The sequence below is a fragment of the Mus caroli genome, unplaced genomic scaffold (assembly GCF_978045245.1).
Source record: "Mus caroli unplaced genomic scaffold, Mus_caroli_1 scaffold_7, whole genome shotgun sequence".
NCBI classification, from domain to species: domain Eukaryota; kingdom Metazoa; phylum Chordata; class Mammalia; order Rodentia; family Muridae; genus Mus; species Mus caroli.
The window spans coordinates 32,363,463-32,387,983 of NW_028227262.1; the positions used below are offsets into that span (position 1 = coordinate 32,363,463).

Here is a 24,521-nt window from a genome sequence, read left to right on the forward strand (position 1 = left end):
TTGTCCTCAAGTTTCCAAGCTGTCTGACTTTCATTACTCATTAACAAAGCTGGAACACTGTGCGCAGAGCCCTAAGTGGTGGCCCCAACAGTGGATGCCATGAGCTGCAGAGTACTCCCCTGGTGTGCACAGGCTCAAGGTTCACCTACCAGCACCAGAAAGAAAAGTGAAATAAAGAGAAACACTAATAGAAAAATAATAAACTCTGAAAGCAATAAGGTCAAAGTATTAAAGATGCCATAGTGGGAAATTAACATCACTATTTTTGAAACATAATATTTTGATTTGTTCTTTCACAGTCAGAAAAATGTGTAAACCTTAAAATGATATTATCCATAGAGCTTTCTGCCTTCTCTGAGACACCTATGTGGCCTGAGCTTATTTGTAACTTTCAATCCTCCTACCTCAGACATGGCCGAGATGACAGGCAAATGGCACAGTATCCAGAACCATTTTCAAAATGTAAGGTCCCAGTTTCCATATTACATCACTAAGAGGTAATTATTACCTCGGCCACTGAAGCCATTCCTAAACCAGCACAGGGTGCCGTAGGCCAGGAGGTGGGTGCTGAGGTTGTCTGTGTGTGCACAACTCTGTACAACTGAACACTCACTGGGAGTTTGTCATCTAAAAGCAATATAGTTTAGAATATAATTTTAGAAAGGGAAGGTTTTTTTCTTGTGCTGTTTTACTTGATATTTTGAGGCAAAGCCTTAACATTTTAATAATCTAATCTTAACCAAAATGATGAAGTACGGGGATATAATCTGACATGTGGGAATAAGCCAGCAATGGAATCTGTACTCAACTTCCAGTTTTCTAGTTTGTGGAGGATCAAAACACTCTGAAAACCTTCTAAAAATGAGGGTCACAAAGTAGGACTGTTGTGAGCATGGCTCTATGTAGTGGAGTGCAGATGACAAAGCTGACTTGGGTCCAGTGAGCATGCCAGTGAGTTGGATTGAAACCTTGTGGTGGCTTCCATAGGAACAGCCCCTGTGAGCTCTTATGTTTGAACGCTTAGCCACTAATCCCTGAAGAATAGTACCAAGTTACTTAAGAGTGATCATTGGATTGCTTTAATGTATGCCTACCTTTTCTAGTACTTATCGGTCCACCACGCATTGCCAATACCAGCTTCAAGGTACAACCTTCTGAAATGCTGTGAATAATTAGCACAAAAATAAACTACAATCATCAAATAACATTCAGTGTCAAGTGAACCACTAATTATGTACTAGTTTATTAGTGCTATTATATATTCCCTAAAATATGAAAAAAGATACAGCAATATGAGTAAATGGAAGATACTATTATATTTACCCAAATGAATTACAGAAAATTTATAAATTCTCATAAGCTTTGTAAAGAGGGGGGCCCAGTCAGGATATGGTGGCACATGCCTTTGATCCCAGGCTCCAGAGGCAGAGGCAGGTAGATCTCTGAGTTCGAGGCCAGCCTGGTCTACAGAGCAAGTTCCAGGGCAGCCAGAGTTACCATAGAAACTCTGTCTCAAAAATACAAAAAGGGGGACCAAGAGAAAAAAAATAAAAAGCTTAATCTAAACCCAAAGAACCAGGAAACAGAAAATGCATTCAGCAAAATAAAAATAACACAGAAAATCCAGCAACTCTCCCAAGTCCTAGTGATTTTCCAGTTCAATGACACCTTTCACCTCCTAATTCCTTTGTCTTGAGAGTAATAAATTATATGACAGGAAAGAGAAAGGTCAAAAGTCAGAAAGCACATTTGGAACCTCTAGTATACACAGTGTCACTTTATAAAGAGAGAAATGGGCCCTAATGAGTATTGTCTCAGTGGTCAGCAACTCTCCCATGCCCAAAACTTGTGAAATGGAAAGAAAAGAAACTGGGCCAGGTGAGAGTGGGTCAACAGTCAAAGAAAAAAAGCAAAGAAGATGAGAAGTGAATACAGTCAAGCGAGAAGGCAGGGCCAACAGTGTGGCATGAACCTAAAAGGTGAACTACGAATATCAGAGAACATAGATCAGGAACAAAGACGGTACTGAGGCAATACAGCTCGAAGTGAGAATTCACAATGACACCTGGGATCGGAGAGCTGTTCTGCAGAGGCATGAAGAAATCAGCCATGTGGCGTCGTGACACTGAGTACCTATAAAGAAAACAGTCCTGTGCAGTCCTGATATGGAGTACTACAAAGCTGCTACTGTGTAGTTACACTCACTTGTAATCATTCAAGCAATAATCATCTTCAAGTTCCATGTTATTCCAAATTAAGTGCTGCTGACAGATGGGAATACCTTAAGGAAAGGTGATAATAAAGAGTGTTTAAAATCTCAACACCACCTCTAAAGAGATATACCACTGTTTCATTAAAGAGCTAAGAATACTTATGAATTAAACACACGTCTGGTTCAAGGACTCTGGCCCAACATCTGTCTTCTTCGATGTATGGCTGGCACCACTATTATTTATCCTGTGGCCAAGAATAACAACTTCAAAATGCCTTTTGTGATCTTCATCACCTTTACCTTTAAAATCTTCCCTTTGCCCAGCCAGATTTCTTTAAATACTCATGGTTTGGCATGGCGTCCTCACTTCCATTGCAGGAGAGTCTATTCCCAAGAACGTTAGGAGAATCTCTGATTACTACTTACTTTGCCATGATGTAGCATATCTGAGTATTCATTTACATAATATATGAGACAGAAACTAAAAGAAGTCTGCTCAGGATGCTGGTTTTAAAAAAGCATTATAGTCTGGGTGGCTTAAACAGCAGAAATGTGTATCTAGTGGCTTTCAAGACAGAGCCCCTGGAGTCAAGGTTCCACATAAGTTCAGGCTAAAGCCACTTTTCTTGGCATGTAAGCAGTTACAGTCCACTGTACATTCACATGGCCTTGTCTATGAGAACACTGAGAAAGAACTCTTATGTCTCTTCTTACAAAGATACTATCATGAGAACTGCACGCATACCCTAATTTGTCTATTAAAGGCCTCAATCTATTAAGTGCCATCAATTGAGGATTAGATTAGGGTCCCAAACAAAGAATTATGAGAAACTCTGGGCATGGGAACACACATAATCCCAGTCATTAGAAGACTAAAGGAGCAAGAGAGTAACTTTGAGGCTACCCTGGGCTATATAAGATATTCCAGGCCAGTGTGGGCTAACTCTATAGTGAACAAGTATCCAAAAGAGATCAGTTGTAGGGACATGAACACTCAGTCATATTGGTGTGTATTTACATATTACAGCTTAAACATGATTTTTTGAGGCGGGAGGTCTTAGCAAAACTAAGGCTGAGTCAAGTTTATTGCAAGCAATCAGATTTCTTATACCTTTATCAGAAACAAAATATAATTGTGGTTGCCAGGATCAAAACAATTGTAGTTTCTAGTATACGAAGCCATTTGCAAACTATACAGAGTACACAAGATTAATGTCTGAGACCAATTGTCCTGTCAAGCCTCTGTACACTTGGAACACAGATACATAAGTGGCCTGAATGCTTCATTGCCTGAGAGGGTCCTGACTTCTTAGGAACTGAAAGGCGCATAGTGCACCAGGAGCCACAGGCTCTAGGCTGAAACACTCACAATGCACGCCTCTCAAGGCAGCTAGACCAGGCCAGCTCTCTGATTCCCAGCAAGGGCTTCCAGTGTGGTGTTTTTTATGTGATTAATGAGTGTGGAAACAAGTGGGTCTCTGTATTTATATCTGTTTCATGTGCCTTTTCTTGGGCTCTTGTTTTCTTCTGTTTAAATATGATACTTATGAAGTTTTCTTAAATAATTTTAGGTAGATGTATGTTAAAAATATATTTACATTTGCATTGAGAATTATGTAAGTAAAATCATTATAATCTCTTGCTAGTTGAGGACAGAAATCACAGATCACCTCAATAGACACAGAAAGAGCCTTTGACAAAAGTCTGCAACTCTTCCTAAAACAAGCCCTGAAGAAATTAGGAGCAGAAGAAACATGCCTCAACACAATAAAGGCTACATGCAACATATGTACCAACATGATGCTAAATGGGCCAAAAATTAAAAGTATTACTTCTAAAATCAGGAACAAGACAGGGTATCCATTCTTGCTATTCCTACTCAGTAAGTTGTTCAAAGTTTTAGCTACATTAGTAAGACAAGAAATAAAAGGGATGGGCTGGCGAGATGGCTCAGTGGGTAAGAGCACTGACTGCTCTTCTGAAGGTCCTAAGTTCAAATCCCAGCAACCATATGGTGGCTCACAACCACCCATAATGGGATCTGATGCCCTCTTCTGGTGCATATTATATATAAGCTACAGTGTACTTATGTATAATAATAGATACATTTTTGAGCTGGAGTGAGCAGAGTTGATGGAGCAATAGAAATAAGAAAGGGAGAAGTCAAAGCATTTATCTCTATTTGTAAATGATGTCATCCTGTACTTAAAAGACCCCAATGATTCATATCAGATAAATACTCTTAGCAAAGTAGCAGAGTACAAAAATCAAGATGCAGAGCTCGGCAAATTTTCTATATATTAATAACAAACTTGCTAAGAAAGAAATTAGGAAGAGAAATTCTATTTATAAAAGCTCTCCCAAAGGGCATCATCTTGAGTGAAGTAACACAATCACAAAAGAACTCACACAATATGTATTCACTGATAAGTGGATATTAGCCCAAAACTTAGGATACCCAAGATATGAGATACAATTTGCTAAACGCATGAAACTCAAGAAGAATGAAGACCAAAGTGTGGACACTGTGCCCCTTCTTAGAATTGGGAACAAAACACCCAGGGAAGGAGTTACAGAGACAAAGTTCGTAGCTGTGATGAAAGGATGGACCATTTAGAGACTGCCGTATCCAGGGATCCATCCCATAAGCAGCTTCTAAACGCTGACACCATTGCATACACTAGCAAGATTTTGCTGAAAGGACCCAAATATAGCTGTCTCTTGTGAGACGATGCTGGGGCCTAGCAAACACAGGAGTGGATGTTCACAGTCAGCTATTGGATGTATCACAGGGCTCCCTATGGAGAAGCTAGAGAAAGTACCCAAGGAGCTAAAGGGATCTGCAACCCTATTGTTGGAACAACATGATGTACTAACCAGAACCCCGGAGCTCTTGTCTCTAGCTGCATATGTATCGAAAGATGGTCTAGTCGGCCATCAATGGAAAGAGAGGCCCATTGGACTTGCAAACTTTATATGCCCCAATATAGGGGAATGCCAGGGCCAAAAGAATGGGAATGGGTGGGTAGGGAAGTGGGGGGCGCTATGGGGGACTTTTGGGATAACATTGGAAATGTAATTGAGGAAAATATGTAATAAAAATATTAAAAATTAAAAAAAAAAGAAAAAAAAAGCTCTCCCAAAATAAAAATAAGATGCCTAAAAATATACCTAACCAAGGGCATGAATGATCTCTGCAATGAAAAACTAAGGTAATGAAGGAAACTGAAGATACAAGGAGACAGAAAAGCTCCCTCCCCCATACTCATAGGCTGGGCAGAATCAATATTGTAAAACTGGCTATGTTATCAAAAACAACCTACAGATTCAATCCAATCCCCATTATACTTCTGATATTCTTCATAGAAATATAAAAACAATCCTAAATTCACATGGAATCACCAAAGGCCACAAACAGTCAAAGCTCTCTTTAGCAAACATTGAGGTTTCATAATACTTGATTTCAAACTACAGTTAAAAGCTGTAATAATATTACTATAAAAAAACAGAGTGACCTTGACATAAAAAACAGATATTTAGGAGCCAGCAAGATGGCTCAGCAAGTAAGCGTTCATTGCCAAGACTGTTGACCTGAGTTCAATTCTCAAAACCCACATGGTAAAGAGACCCAACTGAAAGAGGAAGTGACTTTAAGTGAGGGAGGAATTGGATGGATATATAGCTGGATGGATGGATGGATGGATGGATGGATGGATGGATGGATGGATGGGTGGATGGGTGGATGGATGGATGGGTGTGTAATGGAACCCACATGGCATAAAAGCTGAAAGGAACTATTTGGGAAGAGGCAGGAGACCAGCAAGAGGGAGGAAAGGTTAGGAAAGGTGATGGCGGAGGTCATTAGGGGAGGGGAGTGAACAGGTGCAGAGTGAAATTATCTGTATGTAAGAAAATGTCATATGGAACACATCATCTAGTATGCTCATTTAAGAAAGTAAAAAAATATATAAAAATATTAAAAAGCCTAATTGCCATTTTAATAGGAAGTTAGGATAATTACTTTGAAACTATGAAAATAATTTAACCAATGAATGCTATTTTTTAAAAAAGAAAGAAAAATCATGTTAAATAGGGAAGCTAGTACTGATCCTTACATTAATATAAAATTTTTATTACATATTTATCTATTGTGCATCTACACACACACATGTGGAGGTCACAGGATCATGCTCTGGAGTTGGTTCTCTCCTTCTATCATAAGAGATGGCAGGGATCAAACTCAGGTCAAGGCTTGGCAGGAGATGTCCCTAACTGATGAGTCATGTCACTGGCTATCAGCTTGACAGGAAACTAGGGCTCTGCATGAATGTTTATAAAGGAGGACCCAGGCAGTTCCATCACACTTGATCAGAGGTGGGATTAGAAGGAAGGACTTGGCTGCTGAAATAGAGAACCCACACCCTCACCAAAACCACTCGTTACTTCATAGGCGCCAAGAGGCAGCAGCCTGAGTTTCACTCATTACTGCTGAATATGTTGATACAGTGTCACATGATACAAGCCTGGTGTCATCTTAGAAGGTGACAGAAATAGACACTCTACTTCTGCCTCCATAGTTTCCATCATAAAGAATGATAAAAAAAAAAGAAAGAAAAAGAACGTCACTAAGCAAACAATGAAAATAAATCCTAAGTAGGATGAAGAGTCTGATTTCCAGGATTACAGAGGAAATCAGTAACTATCCCCGAAGAAGCACAACCATTAGGTTTACTAGACAAAGGTTGTAAATTATCTATTAAATATACTCAACAATGACTAAGTGCCAGCCAGGTCCCCCAAAGATCAGGAAGACATCCTGGACCCAACCCAGACACCAACTTATCCAGCGCCATATGACATGCTAGGCACAAGCACTGAAGGACGTTCTGTTTCTAGGGGCGAATGGGAACAGAGCCTGGGGGTTACTCTCAATGGCCACACATCTCAGGATACTGCATTGCCAGCACTAAGCAACAGTAAACCAAGGCTACCTCAACAACTCGACTGAGCTTTTTTTTTTTTTTTTCTTTTAGTAATTCCAGTAGTCACAGGGGAAGAGGTGAAACTTAAAGAGTGTGTTTTTTTTTTTCTATCTTCAAATACTCTAATAGTTTTAACTCTCACTGCAATATGGTCTTATGGCTATCTTTTGCCTTGTGTTCATTTTTCTAAGTGAAAATTTCCATGTTTGATATGTATAAAATTGTATTTTTACGTTATTGTGACTGTTTGGTGATATATTAGTATAGAGATTTCTAGATATTAAATACACGTCTTACTAACAAAATAAATTTCAATCTCAAAATAAAAAGACCAAAGTAAGTGCACGTGAGTGCAGGTATCCGGTGCTGGTTGAGGCTAAAAGAGAGTTTCAAACTCCCCTGGAAATGGAATTACAGTCGTGAGCTGCCTAACATGGGTGCTGGCAACTGAACTCAGGTCCCCTGCAAGAGTGGTATGTTCTCTTTACCTCTGAGCCATGTCTCCAGCCCACCTACCCACCACCTTTTTAAAAGATCATTTGAGATAAAAGAGCATACTACATCCTTGCATAGACTTCTAGAGTCTCTGGGAAATAAAGGGGAGACAGTTGGAGGGAGACAGTTGGAAAGCAGCCTTCCTGACAGCAGCAACACACTAGCTATATAGGAAAGAAAGACTAGGAGGCAATTCTGGGAAACAGCAGAGAAACTCCAACTCGTGACTTCAAGGACTGGGTCCTTACTGGGGCTTGCTGTCTTCCTAGAAAGGAGGGGTATGACTGCCATGGCTAGAACTCTACTCCAGATAACAGCCTCTAAACATTTGTGGTTTATTTTCAATAACAAACAGCAGAGAGAGGAGGAGGAGAAGAGGGAAAGGGAAGGAGTAAGAGAGAGAGTAGAGTAAGGGAGGAGACGGACTTTAAGGGTTGCATCTACACAGGGCAGATGGTTCTAGGGAGACCTTTCTCTTGGACACTTGACTGCAGCAGTGGCAGAAGCCACTTTAAAAAGCTGCTACCCGAGTTAGCAGCTAGTCAGCTCTAGAGAGAAAGCCCCATCCTGCTCAGCCTGGGACCCCAGGTCATGTGTCTTGGTACTTCAGTCAGGCTCAGCTGCTTCTTGGAGCCCAAACCTGCCACAGGAGGAACTACAGAGAGAAGAATCAGCAACTTCACCATTCCTGAACCTCTCCACACTCCAAAGATATCACAGAGCCAGGACCAATATCCACGCCACAGCCCCATAAGGCAGGACCTACATACACACTCCACTCCAGCAAGAGACCACACAAAAGATGCAGTCCTTTGTCTTGTCATTCTGTCAAGGAAAGGAAAAGCATAAAGACTCTGCACTCCTCACAAAATTCTCTTTCCTTCACCTCAAAAGAAAACCATGTAGTTATGTAGTGAGTGAGTTTCACACGTATATATAATGTAACTTGATCATATCCACTCCCCTTATTCTCTCTCAATCTCCCAGCTACTCCTTCTCCCAGCAGGTCCCCTCCTACTTCATCATTTTCCAACTGACCCCCTGAATTGAACTAGGGCTGCCTACATGGGATGGATGTGGTGTTATTTATTAGCATATAAAAACTTGGCGATGGCTGCAGCACTGAAAAATCACTCACTCAGCTCACCAGCCATTGACTGGCAACAGATTCTAGGAGTGTTGTCTTATAAACGCCCTCCCCCAGTCCAGTCGGGGATGCTCCATATTATACAGGTAACCTCAGTCTTGAATTCATGAATAGTCATATAATGTTCATAAGGCAATTTCAAGATATTCTTCTCTATCCCCAGGGTCTTAATTTGTTCTGTACTTCTTCAGTAGCCCCTGAACCTTCAGGCAGGTATGAGTCCACTTGTGGCTCAGTGCTCAACTGTCACTCTGACCGGTTATGAGTCTACATTAACCACTGCCCACTGCAAAAACAAGTTGCTCTAACTACAGATGACAGCCGCACAAATCTATAATTATAAACATAATATTTCTAAGGCATTCTGGCATAGGTCTGTTTAGCAAAACTGAAATAATAATTTCAAAGTCTAAGGCCTACAAGGTCCATAGCTATGTATTTTATATTATCAGGCATGACCTCCCTCCTGTGGAGTGGCCTCAGATCCAATCAGAGTGTGGCTACCCCATCACGGTCAGGCCACTACTGCACCATGGGCCATTTACTTTGCAGTTCAGTATTTTAGAATGAAGGCCCACATCTGGGCAAGACCACTGATCAACTTTCTCCCCCAATGGCTTGCATAGCAACTTCAAGCACAATGAAGAAGTTTCGAGCTTATTTACAGCTTGATTTCTCTATGTCCTGCTAACAAACTGCACTGTGTCCTCGGCAATAGAGTTCCACCATCTGGTTCTGGTTGGCAACCAGGAGTAACAACAGTAGTCTGTATTGCTTTGTGTACCTCTGGGGACTTCCTGACCAACAACTTGCAAGGAAGAATGATACATCTGGCCCTGGGATTTTCGTTTAATAACCTAAGTCTTCTGGGAGTAGCATTAACTACCTAGGCAGGACAGCTCTAGGTTCAAATTCCCTTTTTTTTTTTTTTTTTTTTTCCTTTTAACTACCTGCCTCTTTTGGTATTAATGTAGATAAATGGAAAGATGAACTATTTGCAAAGATTCCATGACAGTGTGGAAGGTATATAACTCTATATAACTTTCCAAACTTGCAAATGATCACTCCCAATATAATACCTGTAGAAAACCATAGCTGTGTATTCTTGTGAGCAATATTAAAGCCTGAGCCCACTTCATCTTGATTTAAAGGCTGCTGTTAACAGGATTTTAATTCTCTTTTGATGTGCTTAAGCCCTCACATGTTTTATTACGCAGCATTGATTTACTTCCCAACAAGTGCCCACTTTTTGCCCCAGCTGTACTGAGACACACTTGGCCTAGCAACCAAGCCGACCTGCAGGGTTTCCTCTGTGAAGCACTTGCCTTATTCTTCCCTTAGAGTGTATTATCAATAATACAAATATCTTCATTTGTCCTCATCCACTGTCCTTGCACTTCCATTACTATGAATAAGAAGTCTACTGTTAGGTCCAGATCTTGGCTTATATTGCATCCTCTAACTAAAAGGAGAAAGCACTGCTCCTTGGAAAATTAGTTGTACTGGTCAGTTTTTGTCAACTTGACAGAAACTATGGTCATCTGTCAAGAGAGAACCTCAATTGAGAAACTCGCTCTATCAGAACAGCAGTGAGACTGGGAGAGGCCACTGTCAAAGGTGCAGCCTCAGCAGCAATGCAAGTCCCAGGATTGATGGAGTCATGGAGAGAAGTTGAGGCTTAGCACCCCAAGAAGCCAAAAACAGTCATTAGTGAAGATGCAGCTTCAGTAGCTGTGGAGACCACAGCATGAGGGCCTCTCAGAGCACTACCAAGCACGAGGGCAGGTAGGAATGGAGCCAGCCTGAGCCTAAGACAGAGCTGTGTGCAGTGTGGGAAACAGTGCTGATAGGAGAGACTGCCCAAGTGCAAGTGGCAGGCCATGGACACTGAACTATTTACACTGTGGGATGTGGTTTGGTTGTGCTCTAACTATAATTGTGCACTGGTTCTTCACTCTTAACGTAAGAAAGTATCTACCTTGTTTTTTTTTGTTTGTTTGTTTTGTTTTGTTTTTCGAGACAGGGTTTCTCTGTAGCCCTGGCTGTCCTGGAACTCACTCTGTAGACCAGGCTGGCCTCGAACTCAGAAATCCCCCTGCCTCTGCCTCCCGAGTGCTGGGATTAAAGGCGTGCGCCACCACGCCCGGCTCTCTACCTTGTTTTTTATTTTACAGGAACCCACAGCTAAGAGTCTTTGGGTTTTTAACGAGATTTTGAACTTTTTTTTCCCCCCTGAATAGGGTTTCTCTGTGCAGCCCTGGCTGATCTGCAACTCCCTGAGATCAGGCTGGCCTCAAATTCACAGAGACCCATCTGCCTCTGCCTCCCAGGTGCTGGAATTAGGTCATTAAAGACATGTGCAACCATGCCCCACCAAGAATTTGGATTTTTAAATCAATGGAAATTTTGAAGACTATGGGACTTTCAAAGTTGTACTGTATATTAAAGTTATACTGTATATTATATTGTGATAGTAACATGAGATCTTGGGGACAAAGGGGGTAAAAGATTATGAATTAACAATAATGTGTCCATGTATCAGACTGGCAAGGGGTAGACTTGCTGGTTAGTTTTTGCCAACTTAACACAAACCTAGACATATCTGGGATAAGGGAATCTTAATTGAGGAACAGCCTCCATCAGATTAGGCTGTGAGGCACGTATTTGTTAACTGATGCAGGAAGACCCAGCCCAATTTGGATCCTGTCACTGTTACTCAAGTGAGTCTTGCCACACAAGAATGGAACCTACACAGAAGATTCAAGGCCCAGCTAGGATACACACGACTTTGTCTCAAAAAAAGAAAGAAGTGGAGAGGAGGGGGAGGGGAGAGGAGGGGGAGAGGAGGAGAAAGGGGAGGGGCATTTATTTAGGGAGCAGCAATACCAAAGCTAAGGGCACAAGGGCTCCCGCTGCTCTGCATAGCCCCTTACGGTTCTTGGCACACACACACTTCTTTCTCAACTCTAGGGCAGTGTTTGCATGTAGTAGATTAGGCCCTCAGAAACGCAGGACACTATCTCCAGATCAGCATTTTCCCTTGATAAGGACAGTGGGTATTTTACACTTGGTAATTGATGTAATCCTGAGATCATTTGCAACAACTGTAACTGTCATTATTCCTATTTTTGAGATTAAGAAATATTAATTTGAGAGTCAGCAAGATGTGGTTAGCATGCAGTGATGGATCAGTGGCTAACGGTGCTTGCAGCTTGCTGCTACAGCCTGACAGATTTGATCCCCAAGACCTACAGAGTAGAAAGAACGAGTCAAGTCCCACAGTTGTTCTCTGACCTCCGCAGGTGTGTTGTGACAAGCACACACGTGTGTGGATGCATACACACAAAATAAGTTACACTGGGACTTTAGAAATTAAGGTTAACTTGTTAGTGGATTTGTAATTCCAGACCCAATTACAGCCCCTGTCAGCTACTGCTTCCCTCTCTGCTTCAGTGCGGTCACTCCCAGGTCTCCACGTTCTCCTCAGCCTATCCTCCACAGAGCCCGTCTATCTCCTCTCCCACCAGGCACTAGTTCTGAACTCATCAAAAGTTACCCAAAGGAAAGCCTTCTGGAGGAACAACCATTTCCTCTGCAGGACTAACTCAAGCACTGCCCCTCTGGAGGAACAACCATTTCCTGTGCAGGACTAACTCAAGCACTGCCCCCCTGTCCTCCCAGCCAAATCTTGCTAATTGGAGTCTTGAGAGTCTTGCCATGTTAGCTCCAACTGACGTCCACTGAGGAAGAACAAAGGCCATCCAGAAAAGGATTACAACTGATTTTTCATGAAGGCTGTTCTTTTGAAGTCTCCTGCAGAACACAATGACTGTCACTGCCTTTGTCACTTAAAAAGAGAGGGGTGCATGTGCCACTATTTGATGTGGTTCTAGACTCAGCTACCCCCTAAAACTACCTTGAGAGAGGGGGAGAAAGGAAAAGCAAATATTCAAAAACTCAAATACCCAGAATCTTTGATCTCACACAGAACAAACAATTCCACCCACTCTTGTCCTTCTATAATTCTGTATTTAAGTTGGCAGGAAAGAAATTCTAATTAGAATCTTCATATTACAAACAAGTTCCAGTTGACTCTCCAGAAAAGATCTATTAAGCATTATATGGAATAATTTAACTTTCTAGCCCAAACTGGGCAACTATAAATGATATTCTGAAATCTGGAAGACTAATTTTAACATAAAGTTACCTATGGCACCACAAACATATATAACACAAAAAGATACTACATGTCATCTAAACCGTTGCTATGTTAGAGGGACTTTGAATATATGTCAGTGTAACCCAAAACTTTCAGAAAATCTCCACATGATACAAAAGGATTTACAAAGTGGTGTAAAAATAAGCAAGTTCCCTAAAAGGAAATAAATTATATTTCCCATTAAAAGCAACTGCAAAATGTTACAGTACAATATGTGTCTCATCCTACCTTCCAAAAAAAACTATTTTGAAATATTTATTTTATGCCATTAACATGAGGCTGGAGATCTGAATTGAGACAATCTTGTGGAGGTGATGGTAAGGCAGGAAAACAGGACAACAAAAGAGGTGGTTTCTAAGCTAGAAGCTGATGAAGACAAGGGATTCTATTATCCTGTCATCCTAATGTCATATGCTTAAACTTTTACAATTAAATTTTGTTCACTAAAAAACTTATGTTTAATCTTCACATTATAGAAACAAAGACTTAAAAACTTAAAAATGCTTAATCCTCATATTGTACAAAGACTAATACCTTCCAATCTTTGAATTTTTCCTTTCACAGAGATAACAGCTTCAAAGGGTGAAACTCTTAGTTCAAAACATGTTCCAGTCAACGTTTCGATGAAGAGTTCCATGGTGTCATAGAAAGGAAGTTTGAAATAAAATGGTCCCACGTTATCTTCATTGAAGAATGGAGGCTCTTTTCTGTTATCCATTACTTTGACTTTTCTGATTCTTCTGGAATATGTTGTATGCAACTGTATTCCAATTCTACCCAAATCAGCTTTGAACATTGGTAATATGTATCGTTGTTCATGTTTGAGTTCTGTACCTGAAAAAAAAAATTAGCTTTTTAAGGCAAATCCAAAAGTCTCTCCTTCACTCAGATTTCCTGAAAAACTCTGGCTCACACTCACCTTCCAAACCATCTAAGAACTTCTTTTATTGCCTTTACAAAGTGTGCCTAGCACTGAACCTTCCGTGCCTCCCTCTGAAGTCACTGCTGAAGTAGACTAACCATGAAGAATAGACATGCTTTTGATTCTTTACAGTGCCTTACTAGAGCTCTGCATTGCTGTTAATATATAGCATATGGTCAACAAACATTTTTGCTATTATTCAAATTCAATGTATCAATATGGTTCTATAAGACTCTCCAAGTGCATATACATCCTTCTCTAAAACATGCTTCTCTTTTAAGCCATATAAAATTTTAGTCTTTATACATAATTACACTGGATAAGAAAAATGGCATATCAATAAGTTCTTTTAAAATATGATCCACTAAATAACCATCAAGTATTCTAGCATTAAAAAGAAGTAATTATATAGACACTAAGATCTCTACTCACAACCATGCAATAGCTAATGAGCATGAAAGACAAGTGCATCACAAAGAAGCATATGGTAAATTAAGAGTGAGAAACAGGGGCCTCTCATGACCGCCCTCCGAAAGGCCCAACAAGCAGCTGAAAGAGTCAGATGCTGACATTTGCACCCAACCAATGGACAGAAGCTGCTGACCCCTGAGGTTGAATTAGGGAAGACTGAAAGAGGCTGAGGAGGAGGATGATCCTGTAGGAGGACCAGCAGTCTCAACTACCCTGGTCCCCGAGATTGCTCAGACACTGAGCCACCAACCAGGCAGCATACACTAGCTGATTAAGGCCCCAAACACATACACAGCAGAGGACTGCCGGGTCTGGGTTCAGTCAGAGAAGGCGCACCTAACCCTTGAGAAACTTGAGGCCCCAGGGAGTGAGGAGGTCTGGTGAGGTGTGGGTGGTGAGGACATCCTCTTGGAGATAGGGGTCGGGGGAGGAGGTGTGGGATGTAGAACAGTTGGGAGGGTGACTGGGAGGGAGATAAAGTCTGGAATGTAAAATAAGATTAAAGAATAAAATAATAATAATAATAAAAACTAGCAGCAAGGGTGATCACACTGAAAAACTGCTGTTATTTGGTAAAAACTTTGTCAACTTAAACTAAGTTTAAACCACAAAAATATGTGTCTTTCTGAAGAGATGAGGCAATCTTTTTTCAAGTTTTGTTGGGATATAATTCATATGCCACAAATTGACTCATAACCATACCTCTCACTTGACATCTAAAATTTACTCATTTTAACACTAAAAATGTCCAGCCACCACAACCATTGATGGGGACTGAGCAAGAGCTTTGAGAATGCCAACCAAGTGTTCTAGCACTGAGTGAGGCCAGAAGCTTCTTGTACAACATTGGTCATCCATGGATCAATACTTCGTCCATCCAGTGGATGATTAATAGTCTCCTAGGTGGACCTGGTGCATGTTATCTACCCAGTCACTGGTTTATGGTGTTTGGGTGGGTTTTAATTTGGAGCTAATTATAAATACTGCCATAGTGAACAATCAGCTATCATGTGGACAAGTTTTCCTTTTTTGCTGATACACATCCAGAGGGAAAAAGGTGTGCTGGGTCCCATGACAGCATATTAAGCAATTTGTGGAATTAATTACTAAAGTGTTTTCCAAGTAGTTCAAACTATTTCATAATAAACAACAAGTGAGGGTGCAGATCTCTTCATATCTTTATCAATACTTTTATTGTCTTTTTTATTAAAGCTATCCTACTGAGTACAACATAGTGATGATCTTCACTCTAAATGATTGTGAGCATCTTTTATGTGATGATAGGCCCTCTGCACCTCACCCTTGGAGACTATTTGAAGACTTTGCCTAGTCTTTATCACTGATTTTAAAGTGTTATGAAGGTGATCTAATAAGACAGAGTCCCAGCTGGCCATTTCTTGTCACCAAATGAAGCTTCCAGTACCAGGATTGAGTTACATTTAATTGAGTTGTTGGCCAGAGGACCCACAGGAATCCCCAAACAAGCCAGAACAATTACCAAGACTATAGGTTTCTCTCCAAACTGACAGCAAGGTCCCACTCCTGAAAACTATGCCTACACAAGTCACTGACCATGGAGATGGCAAACCAGTGCCTACAGAGAGCCTTCACCTCTATGTTCTAGTGTCTTTGATACAGGAACATACTCTTTATACTATTAAGAGAAACATAATCACCAAACTAACAGCAAATCCTTCATCTACAATATTCTCTGCAAGTTAGTCTAGGGCAATGGTGGTGCAGAGCTTGTGAGAATAACCAACAAACAACTGATTTAAGGCCACGCCACAAGATGGAACCCATACCTGACACTGCTTGGGTAACCAAAAAGGGGGTGGGAGTTTAAGAGCAGGGGGCAGGGGATTGAGGACACAAGAAAACAAGACCCTCTAATTCAACAGGAGCAAAGCTCATGTGAACTCAGACTGAAGCAGCACACGCAGAGCCTGCACAGGGCAGGGGTGGAGGCGCCACTAGGTCTTCTGTACTTATGGCTTCCAGCTTAGTGTTTTTGTGGGATTTCTGAGTCTCTGATTCTTGTGCTTTCTCTTGGGCTCTTTTCCCTCTGTTGGTTTGCCTTGCCCAACTTCAATTAATTTTTTTTGTTTTATCTTATATTTTATGTTGTTATATTTTTTAAAATGAATGAATGGGAACCTAGCTACTAGGGTAGAAGTTAACCACTGAACTGTCAATGGAGAAGCACTGGGTTCATCAACCACTCCAGGGCAGGTCTCATGTTCAGGAGTCGTTAACTAAACATATAACACACTCTGTAATTTTTTTTTGAATGCCCTTCTTTGGTTACAGTTTGGTGTGTGGGGACGGGGGACAGGCGGGGGGAAGGTTGTTTCTTGTTTTGAGGTGGTATTTTATTTTGTTTCCTTGGTTTTGTTGTGTAAGGTTTTTGTTTTTTGAGAAAACTTAAAGTGGGTTGGTAGGGAGGGGAGAGGAGAAAGACTTGGGGGAATAGGATATGATCAAATTATATAAATTTAAAATTGTTTTTTTTTAGATAATATTCTAGATATAAGTCACATGTAGAATATAGGATTGGCAAATACTTTCTCCCATTCTGTAAGCTGGCCTTTGACTTCTTGGTAATGTCTTTTCAAATTCAATTCTCAACTGAAGAAGCCCAGTCTGGCCACTTGTCGCAGTTACATATATTGACCTAACCCAAGGCAGTAAATTTACACACATTTTCCCCAAGAATTGCACAATTTTAACTTATTTTTAGGTTTAGTGTTCATTCAGAACAGGGATTCAACTTTATTCTTTTGCACAGAGAAAATCAATATTTGCAGTATCGTTTGTTGGAAAGACTATGCTAACCCCATTGAATTTATAGAATTCTTACAGAAAACTGACTATAAACGTGAGGGGCCTATCTCCTGACATTTCACTATACTGGCCGGTTAGTGCATCTCTCATAGTTCTGATTACTCTAACTTGACTACATTTGGGGATTAGGAAATAGCCCTCTTCTAATCTGTGTTTTTTCACACACTATGTATTAGAATACAAATGGCTTCAATATTTTATTGATCTTGTATACAGCCACTGCGTCTACTGTGCTCAAACCGCTTTTAATGGATTCCTTGGGATTGTCTATATTGAACCATACACACACAATAGCTACAGAAAGCCTTCTGCTCTCTGCAGCGTGGACGCACTTTTCTTTTCCTATTTAATTGCCCGTAGAACCTAGAGTAAAGGGTGATTAAAGGTGACTGAACTGGAAATCTCTGTCTTTGTCTTGATTATAGGAGGAAGGAATTGAGCCTTTTACCATTAGATATGTCAGCTGTCAGGTTTAATACATAATTTTATCCAGGTTGGAAAATTCCTGATTATTCCCACATAGGAATTTGCTTTACTTTTAACCACAAAAAGGTACAGGTTTTCTAAGATATTTTTCAGTGTCTATTTAAGTGATCACATGGTTTTCATTTGTTTATAACTAATATGGTATATTAGACTGATTAATTTTTTTTTTGTGTTAACTCATCCTGCATTCCTGGAACAAAATCCCATTTGTGTACATAGTACTCTTTGGATAGGTAGGTAGATAGACAGACAGACAGAGCTGAACTTGATCAGGAAATATCTCTTGAGGATCCTGTTCTACCTCCTTCTTCCTCCTCCCCCGCTCCTCTCCTCCTTCCAACCAGTCCTTGCAGGTTGATGTCGTTGTTTGGTTCTTTATGTCTAGACATGTGTTAGCCTCATAGAATAAGTTGGGAAGTACTCCTTAAAGATAGGGAAACTTCTTTTTTCAGCATCAAACCATGGACTCACACATGCTAAGCAAACAGTCAACCACTCTGCTACTTCTCCAGCCCATAGAAAAATTTTGTAGTTTATTTCAGTATGGGAAAAGCCTGAGAGTATGGTAAGGACATCAGCAAGCAACCCTATTGTGAAAGTCAAAAGTAAATATGGGTTATACAATAATTTTAAATCTTTCCTACCAAAAGAATATGTGGTATCACTGAGGTCACTCTAATTTTCATAAACATTTATTTTTATTTATTTTTGAGTCAGGGTCTCATTATACAGTCCAGACTGGCCTCATCCTTATGATCCTCCTGCCTCACATTTCCCCAGTGCTGGGACTATAGGTATATGCTACAATGACTGGCCGAGGAATGTACGTAAAGGTGCACTAGTTTTACAAAGATTGTGCTTGGCTAATAAATCACTGTAAACGCATGGCATGGCATCTGTAATCCAGACATTCTAAAGACATGTACAAATTCAATGTGTGCAATTCAATGTATACAAAATAGCCCCTCTCTCCAAAGGCTTCCTTCCTTGTCTTGCAGTCCTCATCTGCTTAAAGCATACCATGACGCATCCATTCATTCAAGCCAGAATTTAGGATCTCTCACGAACACCATGACAGTTTCAAGTGACCAATTCTGACAATGCATCTTACATCTTCTATCCTGTCAACCTCTCCATTCACCAATTAGGCCTTAACTTGGAGTTTCTTTAGCTTTCATCTGAGCAACTCTCAAAGACTGACAAGCTATGATCTTTGATTCCTAGACTTCACTAGACTAGCCAGCCACTAGATTTGCTCTTTTTTAACTTTTAGAAAGAAAGTTTCTAAAAATTGGCTAAGGTTATTATTTTAACACATTGTTTAGTTACTTTCCATTGCCTATGTTTAAGCCGGAGGGAAGTTATACTTGGAATTCATTATAAGACCTCACTAGAAAATAAATCTAAACTGGAGACATGAATTTCCCTTATAGATCAGGAGACTTTACTTTAGGGCAATTTTAAATCTACGACAAAATGGAGCAGAAATTATGAGTCTCCATAGACACCTATCCCTTTCCTGCCTCCAGCTAACCTATATTCTGCACTCACACAGTACCTTATTAACAAGTGAGGAATAGATACATCGCTGTCACTCAAGCCCAAAGTTTCCATTAGGGTTTATTCTTGGTGGTGCACATGCGACAGATGTGGGCAGATGTATAAAGCATCATGTATTTACCACGACATTATCAGGGTAGTTTCAGTTTCTAAATATTCTGGGTTGGAGCTACTGATCCCACCCCAACCCTCAAATCCTAGGCACCGTTTGATCCTTTAAGTGCTTCCATAGCTTCACCCTTTCCAGAATGCCATGCAATTGGAATCACACAATGTGCAACCTTTTCAGAGTGCTCTCTCTAAGGAACACACATGTAAGGTTCTTTTGTGCCATTTTATGGCTTCATGGCTTTCCTTTAAGTGCTATATTATATTCTACTGTGTGTATGCATTAGTTTCATTTATCCATTATCCTGAGAAATATCTTACATTCCCCATTTTCTGACAATTATGAAGCAAAACTGTATACAGGTTATTTGATTTTTAGAAAACTTATTTAGGCTAGATTTTAATACGAGTATTTTCAGCCTTTTGTGCACATGTGTATACATTGTGTGTGTGTATATATTTGCATGTGGAGACCAGCAGTCAACATCAGATGGCCTCCTCTATCACTTTCCACTTTATATTCTCTTTTAAGATTTATTTTATGTGTATGATACCCTGTAGCTGTCTTCAGGCACACCAGAAGAGAGCATCAGATCCTATTACAGATGGTTGTGAGCCACCATGTGGTTGCTAGGAATTGAACTCAGGACCTCTAGAAGAGCAGTCAGTGCTCTTAACCACTGAGTCAGCGCTCCAGCCCCATTTTATATTCTTAAGGTGTCACTGATCTGCTCATCCACTCAGCTTGATGGGGTGACTGGCAAGGTGAGGGCTCCTCCTGCCAACCCTAAGAGCACAGGTGCACACTGCTGTGCCTAGCTTTTTCCGGTAAGTGCTGGGGATTCAAGCTAGGCTTGTGCAGTTAACACTTTACCTTCAATGGCTGAGCCAAACCCACAGCCCCATTGTGCTTGTTTCTCTTTTAAAGAAACTGCCACACAATATGCCAAGGTAGTGAAACCACCAGCCACTCAGGAGTTCCTGTTACCCCAGACCATCACAGGGTTTTGCACTGTCAGTCTTCCGGGTTTTGGCTTCAAGGGGCAGTTTCCTAATGACCTGGGATGTAAGCACAGCTATCCTTTGAAAATGTAAACTGATCCTATTATTTCTAGCTCAAGGCCCTATCATGGCTTCCACCATCTGTGCAACAATGTTCAAACTCCTTGGAAAGACTTCCCAGCATGCATATTTCATCTCCCAGCCATGCTCACTTACCCGCACTCCCCCAGCAGTGCCTGCGCTCCTTGTACCTCTACTCATAGCTTACTCATAGTCTTAGAGCTCCTGCTTTGTCCTACTCAGGCCAACTCCTCCCAGGCTTCCTGAGAAGCTACCAATCGGCTTACAAAGCTCAGCTCCACGGAGAGGGGCACACTTCAAAGAGAATGCCTGCTTATAATGCAAAGCCTGCCTAATAACCAGACACCTCTCCCCAAAGCTGCAGCTCCAATACCAACGATCCCACAAAATCTTTCATGCTTACTATCTTTTGTACCCATGATACCCATCAAAACTGTTTCTGTGTCTGTCACCCGTGCTGGTAAACTACAAGTGTTGTAAGGGAGGGACAATGTCTCTATCACTCACTTCAGCCGTCTGCACACATTAGCGTGCATTAAAGGTTGTTCAATGAAATTCAATTCAAAACAACTCCCTTTCCCCACTAATCCTTAGATTAGACAAAATAGTCAAATATATAGTCATAGAAATGGAACAGTGATTATACTGTGGAGGGATACTGGTTTCCTCTGCAATCACACTCTGACTCACTACGCCAGAATTCTTATAAATCATGATGAACACGGATACACAGATTCTTCTACTGTAGAGGGGAGTTTTCATAGTTCTAATATAAAACATTCTTAGGAAGCTTGAATTATGCAGATAGCTAACACTCCTTTAAAAAAAAAAATCACAGGATCACAGGAAGAAACATTGTTGCTGAGAGCACAGTTGTTCTGAGTGGAGTTGCACAACATCTGAACTAATGAGAAACAAACAACAGCAGCAACACAAGGAGTGTGTTCCCAGTACTGTGGGCAAGAGTACACTACAGCAACAGTGGTACTGTTTGGATTTCACTACTCACTCTTACATCACTCATAGTGAATGTGAAGCCGGGTGATAGGGTACTTTCCTAGCACATATTAGGCCCTGGGCTCAATCTGCAATTTCACAAAAACAAAACAAAACAAAACAAAAAAACAGCATTATAAGAAGAAAAAGAAAAAAAAAAAACAGCATTATAGTGAAATACGCATAGGCAACGTGTATTTCTTCAGTGCACAGATCTGACATGAGACTAACGTGCCTATAAGTAGAAGAAAATCAGCACTGCAGTAGGTGCATCATCAGTGGTGCAAGAACTCCCAAATGAAGTTTGGTCCCAGTTAGTGGCATAATTTCCAATATACAAAAAAGACCGAGGGTGGTGCCCATAACTGAAAACAATTGTGTTGCATACTTTTTTGGTCGGTTGGTTGGTTGGGTTTTTGTTTTTGTTTTTTGAGACAGGGTTTCTCTGTACAGCCCTGGCTATCCTGGCACTCACTTTGTAGACCGTGCTAGCCTCGAACTCAGAAATCCTCCTGCCTCTGCCTCCCGAGTGTTGGGATTAAAGGTGTGCGCCACCACACCCAGCTGTGTCATACTTCTCAGCAAGGACATTAATGTAACAAGACAAAAGGTTGTGCCGGCAGGCTAAACCACAGCAGAATATTACAAGGCCTAGTGGAAGCTCAAGTGGGCCAGTGACCTAGCGTACTAAAACTGGGTCCACTGAGGACTGCAAGCATCCTCAAAGTGGCCCGTGGTCTGCATGAGTGAGCACTGGAAAACCAATTGACAATGAATAACGTATAGTGATGTTTAATACTATAAGTAAATAAAATGATGATTAAATTGATAATTTATCTTGAAAACTGTTAGAGAAAAATCAAAATGAATTTCCAACATTTCTTTCATCTTTTGAAATGTCTAAAACCAACCAACCACAAAAGCGGCAATAACTGCACTCAAGGAGTAATTTCAGTACCTTGGACTTTGCTTCCTTCTCGTCCACAGGAACTTAGTCACACGACGAGTTAGTTTTTAATTTTTTTTCCCCCAACATAAATATACCCACAATATGTTGCAGCCTTTTAAAAAGGTGACTCTTGTCCTTTTACAGATGTGTGAAAATCGAGATACAGATTGGAACCACACTCTAGCCTAGGAACGATGCACAAGTGCGGGGGTGCTGCCCTGGGGCCACAACCGGCAGGGACCACACGCAGACCCAAAGTCGGGTCAGCAGCACCCCGAGCCACGGGCACGACCAATTTGTCCGTGAGTCCCTACGCAGAGAAGCACGGGTGTGACCAGGCTGCAGCTGAGGCGGGCGCACCGGGGCAGCGAAGGCGCAGCAGGCCCTTCCGCCACCCGCCCTCCCTCCCGGCCGCGCCCCGCCCCGCCCCGCCCCGCCCCGCCGCGCCGCGCCGCGCCGCGCCGCGCCCCTCACCCGCTCGCCCTCCGGTGGTCGCGTCCGCCCGCTCGCTCGCTCGCCTGCCTGCAGGCGGATAGGAGTGCGCGCGCCCGAGACGCCCGCCGACGCTGGCCCGCGAAGCTCCGGTCCCGCCCTTTGTGACACCGCTCACCAATCGCCGATCAGCGCTGCCAACGCCCTCCAATCAGCGCGCGAGGGGCGGGGCCTAGCCTTCCGCGGCTGGCGGTTGCTCGGACGCCGGGGTCGCACTGGCGTTCAGGAAGGGTTGTCGGTTAGAATTGGCCCGGATGTTGACTCTTTATAACTGGTAGCAGGACCCGCCTAGGGCAGGGTAGGAGGCTGGAGACCTGGCACAGTGTCTGGGAAGAGTCGGCGCCAGAGTGGCTGGGGCACTTACTTCTAAGGTTCTTTGGGGCTAGGAGGGTCTTTGGCATTTGTCATCTACTCATGGCCTAGGACACTTAAAAGGATGTCCATGCTAGTCACCCTTTTCTTGTACTCCACATTCTCCTAACATTTCTGACTCAGTTGTGTCACCTGTAAAATGGGAACATTCTTTTTTTTTTCTTTATTTAACTTTTTATTGATTCTTTTTATTACAACATGCACCCTAATCCCACTCATTTTTTTTTAATATTTTTATTACATATTTTCCTCAATTACGTTTCCAATGCTATCCCAAAAGTCCCCCATAGCGCCCCCCCACTTCCCTATCCACCCATTCCCATTCTTTTGGCCCTGGCATTCCCCTATATTGGGGCATATAAAGTTTGCAAGTCCAATGGGCCTCTCTTTCCATTGATGGCTGACTAGGCCATCTTTCGATACATATGCCGCTAGAGACAAGAGCTCCGGGGTTCTGGTTAGTACATCATGTTGTTCCAACAATAGGGTTGCAGATCCCTTTAGCTCCTTGGGTACTTTCTCTAGCTTCTCCATTGGGAGCCCTGTGATACATCCAATAGCTGACTGTGAACATCCACTCCTGTGTTTGCTAGGCCCCAGCATCGTCTCACAAGAGACAGCTATATTTGGGTCCTTTCAGCAAAATCTTGCTAGTGTATGCAATGGTGTCAGCGTTTAGAAGTTGATTATGGGATGGATCCCTGGGTACGGCAGTCTCTAAATGGTCCATCCTTTCATCACCGCTACGAACTTTGTCTCTGTAACTCCTTCCCTGGGTGTTTTGTTCCCAATTCTGAGAAGGTGCACAGTGTCCACACTTTGGTCTTCATTCTTCTTGAGTTTCATGCGTTTAGCAAATTGTATCTTAAATCTTGGGTATCCTAAGTTTTGGGCTAATATCCACTTATCAGTGAATACATATTGTGTGAGTTCTTTTGTGATTGTGTTACTTCACTCAAGATGATGGCCTCCAGGTCCATCCATTTGGCTAGGAATTTCATAAATTCATTCTTTTTAATAGCTGAGTAGTACTCCATTGTGTAAATGTACCATAATTTCTGTATCCATTCCTCTGTTGAGGGACATCTGGGTTCTTTCCAGCTTCTGGCTATTATAAATAGGGCTGCTATGAACATAGTGGAGCATGTGTCCTTCCTACGGGTTGGAACATCTTCTGGATATA

The 24,521-nt window shown here is 41.6% G+C and overlaps 1 protein-coding gene across 7 annotated transcripts in view; it reads right to left on the reverse strand.

Moving 5' to 3' along the window:
• The window catches only part of Zfand4 (zinc finger AN1-type containing 4), a 66,182-nt gene extending 43,129 nt beyond the window's left edge, over nt 1–23,053 (reverse strand). For 2 of the 7 annotated variants that reach the window (XM_021165735.3, XM_021165737.3), the window contains exons 1-4: nt 22,949–23,053; nt 13,590–13,889; nt 2,206–2,281; nt 1,095–1,162 (exon numbers count right to left, since the gene is read on the reverse strand). In XM_021165735.3, the coding sequence (XP_021021394.1) occupies nt 1,095–1,162; nt 2,206–2,281; nt 13,590–13,851 (406 nt within the window). In that variant the 5' untranslated portion in view covers nt 13,852–13,889; nt 22,949–23,053. Of the gene's footprint in view, nt 1–404; nt 591–1,094; nt 1,163–2,205; nt 2,282–13,589; nt 13,890–22,483; nt 22,857–22,948 lie in introns of those variants that run through there. The other 5 variants (XM_021165736.3, XM_029478824.2, XM_085840138.1 and 2 more) reach the window with 5 other exon arrangements.
• Between the last annotated feature and the right edge of the window lie 1,468 nt (nt 23,054–24,521).